Below are 4,307 nucleotides of genomic sequence, written 5' to 3' on the forward strand. Positions count from 1 at the left end.
TATGTGAGTCGAGAAAATTTGACCAATGTAAGATAAATCCACTATGATGAAAGCATAAGGCAAAATGCATCGAAAACGTATGAGTTAGGAAAACTCAACCTGTGCCAAGATAAATCCACTACGATAGAGACATAAGACAAAATATGCATGAGACACATGAGTCGAAAAAATTCGACCTGCACCAATATAAATATACTATGGCAAAGACAATGTCAAATACGCCTGAGACAAGTAAGTCGGGAAAACCCAACTTGCACCAAGATAAATATACTACAATAGTGAAGGGATATAAAATCTACCTTGGCAGAAAGAAGATTGAAGCCCACCATAATGGGAAGACTCGAGATCTGATGTAGAGGAGAAGGGAAATGAAATCTATAATGGCAGAAAGAAAATTTGAAGCCCACCACAATGGGAAGAGACATGAAATCTATCATGACTGAAAGAAGATTTGAAGCCCACTACAATAGGAAGACCCGAGATCCACTATGACAAAGAAGGAACTTGAAATATACTACGATGCAGGTACAAGACTAAATGCGCCCAAGATACATAAGTTAGAGAAATCTGACTTGTGCCAAGATAAATTTGTTACAGTGGAGGCACAAGGTTAAATGCACCCAAGATGCATGAGTCAGGAAAACCCGACCCACATAAAGAGAATCCACCATGGCGAAGGCACAAGGCCAAATATACTCGAGACACATGAGTTGGAAAAACCCAACCTATACTACGAGAAATATAATATAGCAAAAACACTAGCCTAACATGCTTGAAACACATAAATAAGGAAAATCTGACTCGTACATTAAGATCCTGAAGCACACCTTCGATGGGGGGCAAATGATAAAGAATTTTCTACTATCAGCTAACACATAGTTCCACATGTGATCCAAGTCACCCTCAACCCATATGCCTATGTAGATGAAGATTCAGGAAAATACAAACCTCCTTCTCATTCATTATAATAAGGAAGGCAATCATAAGCTTTCTTCTCATCCATTATAACGAGGAAGAAAATCATAAACTTTCTTCTCATCATTTAGGATAAGGAAGATAATCATAAGCTTCCTACTCATCCACTATGACGAGGAAGTTGGTCACAAACTCCCTTCTCATTATTTTAAGGCACAAATAGACATATTAAACTCAATGCAAAGAACTCCTTAAGAACTACTCGAACCCATGTTTAAGGACCTCATATTACTATCTTGAGCGTTGGATGGATCAGGTCGAGAAACCCCTTCTAACCTCAATCTTCAGGTGACACCTCGGAAGCATGATATTTTCACCTTATGAGAATGATATTTTCATCACGAAAGCACAATGTTTTTATCTCAGAGACATCTCGGACATTCCTATGCACGTGAGTATAGACCATGTCGAGTTGAGTAAGACATCAATGATACTTTCCCTGATCAACTGATTTGATTAATCGATTTAAACCAATTAAAGAAATTTTAATTAAATTAATATTGCTTAAATTAAAATCGATTCAATTTGAACTGATTAACTTGAATAAGAACCATTTATAACCTTTAAAACTGAGTCATCGGTAAACTGGACTAATTTTGAACAAATGAAGTGTAACAAATCCATGTAGTGAGCTCCTGCATTTGGTCCGAAACATTAATTAGAAGGCTTTGTCTTGTGAAATTAATGTCATCAAATAAGCTTAGGCCAATTGCAACATATTTCCATATATAAAAGAAAGAGAGAGGCAAGCAATTCTATCCTCGTTTCCTATAACATGAATGAGACCGAACAACAATCTAATATACCTTAGTGGGAACATTCAATCCATTTTTTCCAAAAAATAAATAAATAAATAATTCAAAGAACAAAGAAATGTGCAACATATCAGACGGTAATTAACCTTCTTTGACATCAGACACGCCGCTGTCGATGTTTCAGGTGGCGGCTTGAACGAGAGGCGAGTGGGGAGACATCAGATGTGGTGTCATGATGGTCGGATCCTCGAACCTCCGACGAGGCAAGCTCAGCCGCAGCGCTTCGTCCCACCTCCTCTTGTTCTTCGCCTGCACAGCGGCGTCGTTCTCCCGGTACACGAAACTCTCGATCCTCCTCAGCGCTATCTTCATGGCCGTGTCGTCCATGTTGGCGAAGCACACCCTGAACCACCCCGGCTCCGAGCAGTGGAACGACGACCCCGGCGAGATGTTGAGCTTCACGTCGTTGATGATCACCCGCCACAGCCGGAGCTCCGCCTCCACCGTCGCTTCCTTCAGCAGCGGCCTCAAGTCCATCCAGCAGAACAGCCCCGCGTTGCCGTCCAAGCAATGAATCCCGACTCGCTTGAGGCCGTCCGTAAAGACCCTGCGCCGCCCGCACAACCTCGTCCGGCTCGTCGCTAAGAAACTCGTGGTGAACTCCTCGTCTCCCAACATGGAAGCGAGCAGGTGCTGCGTCTGCGACGAGACCAGTCCAAAGCTCGACATCTTCCTCGCGCAGCTGACCACGGCGTCGTTGTAGGAGTATATGACGCCGACGCGGAAGCCAGGGACGCCCAGGTCCTTGGAGAGGCTGTAGGCGATGTGAATCAGATCCCTGTCGCAGTAGGGATCGTCTTCGATCACCTCGGAGACGCTCACGTAACTCGGCTTGTCGAAGACGGTTCCGGAGAAGATCTCGTCGCACACCAAGTGCATCCTTTTCTCGTTGACGAAGCTGACTAGGGTTCTCAGCGTCTCTCTGTCCATGGTTGTGCCCAGAGGGTTCGATGGGTTGGTCACCAGTATTCCTTTGACTCTAATGTGTGAGTTTCGAGCCTTCCTGTAAGCAGTCTCCAGTGCGGCTTGGGTGATCTTGAACTTGTTGGAACTGTGGCAGTGAATGGGGAGGAGCTGAACTCCTGTCCTCCACCTGAAGTCTCGATCGAATCTGGAAACCATGCAGATGCCATTAGATCCTCTGCCGGATAAAGAACTCAGTAGATTAGTACACCTAAATACTTACCCCGGATAATATGGCGTTGGAATCAAGAAGGCCTCGCCAGGATCAGCCAGGCAAAAGGCGATGGTTTCCTGAGCGCCGGTGGCTCCACCGCTCATCACGATGCGGTCTGGGTCAAATCTGGCTCGTCCCCCTCTCACCTTCTCCATGAACTGGGCGATGGCCTGCGCGTGTCAGCAAATCACACCATCATTAGCTTATCCCTTATCCAGGGTGAGCAGGCAGGGCTCGGGCCGTAAGTGGCTGTCAGTCCCAGCTTTATCATATTGGACGTATGTAGCTACTTGGACAGTGAGGACAAGCAGCTGCAGCGCTGCGTTTTGGGTTGAAATCATTACCTTTCGGAAGGCTGGGAGGCCATGATAGTCCTGAAAGTTGGCAATTGCTTTGAACTCTGAGACCCCTTCTTCGGTGCAGATCGAAGCCTGTGGGTTCTTCTTCATCCAGTCTCGGATCAAGTCGAGGGAAAGCTGAGGAAAGAAAGACCCAAAACCCACATACAGATTAGATTAGCAACCGCAGGGAGTGGCAATTGACGGAAGGCATGTGCGATTAATCATCACCATGAAGGAACTCTAACCTGGTTTTCTGCGAGTCCCATTTGGATGACCCCCGTGGGGTTGTCGGTGAGGTGGAAAGGATCCTTCTCGTAGGCCTTCCACCCATCGAAGTAGGAGGAGTTCTCGCCATGGCCGTCGTTGGTCGCGATCCGAGAGAGGATCTGCTGATTTGGGTGCTCCTCGCCGTAGATCCTCATGTGACCCGTTATCTCAGGTACGTACCGGAAAAGGCTGAAGCGAGCAGAGAAGAAGGAGAAGCAGCTGCTGCAGTTTGCAAGAGTCGATTCCGATGACCATTAATAGGCAAATCCCGAGACCATTCATACATCCAAAGAGGTCAACAAAGAGGACTTCAGGCTGGAAAAGAAGGACATGAAAACCGAGTCGATCCGGCAGCGTGTAAATCATGGACGTGATTGGCGATGGATGCGCCGTAACATCGACAGGTGACGACAAATAGGAAGCTTCAGTGTTGGCGGCAACAATGACGTGTTCCGAACTCGGGAGTCGCTTTCGACTCGAACTCTACTATATTGTAAGCACAGAATTATTTATCCCAAAACAAAATTGTGCGCCGCTCTTTGTAAACCTTAATCTCATCGATGACATGCTATTTGCGAAAGAAGGAAAATTCAACAATGTTTTTCTTAATATTTAGATCCATTTAGGCTCAATCCAGTCTGATTTTGATTAGTGTCAAATTAGATTCAAGTTGTTTAACATATGTTAAAGGAGTCTAACGGAGGTCCACTTTCGAGTTTCCGAGTTTGACTC

General features: G+C 45.6%; 1 protein-coding gene across 1 annotated transcript; it reads right to left on the reverse strand.

The window, feature by feature from the left end:
* Positions 1 to 1,719: 1,719 nt before the first annotated feature.
* On the reverse strand, positions 1,720 to 3,854 carry LOC135611193 (1-aminocyclopropane-1-carboxylate synthase-like). Its single transcript, XM_065106668.1, has 4 exons — positions 3,554 to 3,854; positions 3,312 to 3,443; positions 2,977 to 3,137; positions 1,720 to 2,901 (listed from the first exon to the last, which is right to left on the reverse strand). Exons 1-4 carry the CDS (start codon positions 3,728 to 3,730, stop codon positions 1,911 to 1,913), a joined length of 1,461 nt encoding a protein of 486 aa, XP_064962740.1. The 5' UTR covers positions 3,731 to 3,854; the 3' UTR covers positions 1,720 to 1,910.
* Positions 3,855 to 4,307: the final 453 nt, after the last annotated feature.

This window comes from Musa acuminata, chromosome BXJ2-4 (genome assembly GCF_036884655.1).
Source record: "Musa acuminata AAA Group cultivar baxijiao chromosome BXJ2-4, Cavendish_Baxijiao_AAA, whole genome shotgun sequence".
NCBI lineage: Eukaryota > Viridiplantae > Streptophyta > Magnoliopsida > Zingiberales > Musaceae > Musa > Musa acuminata.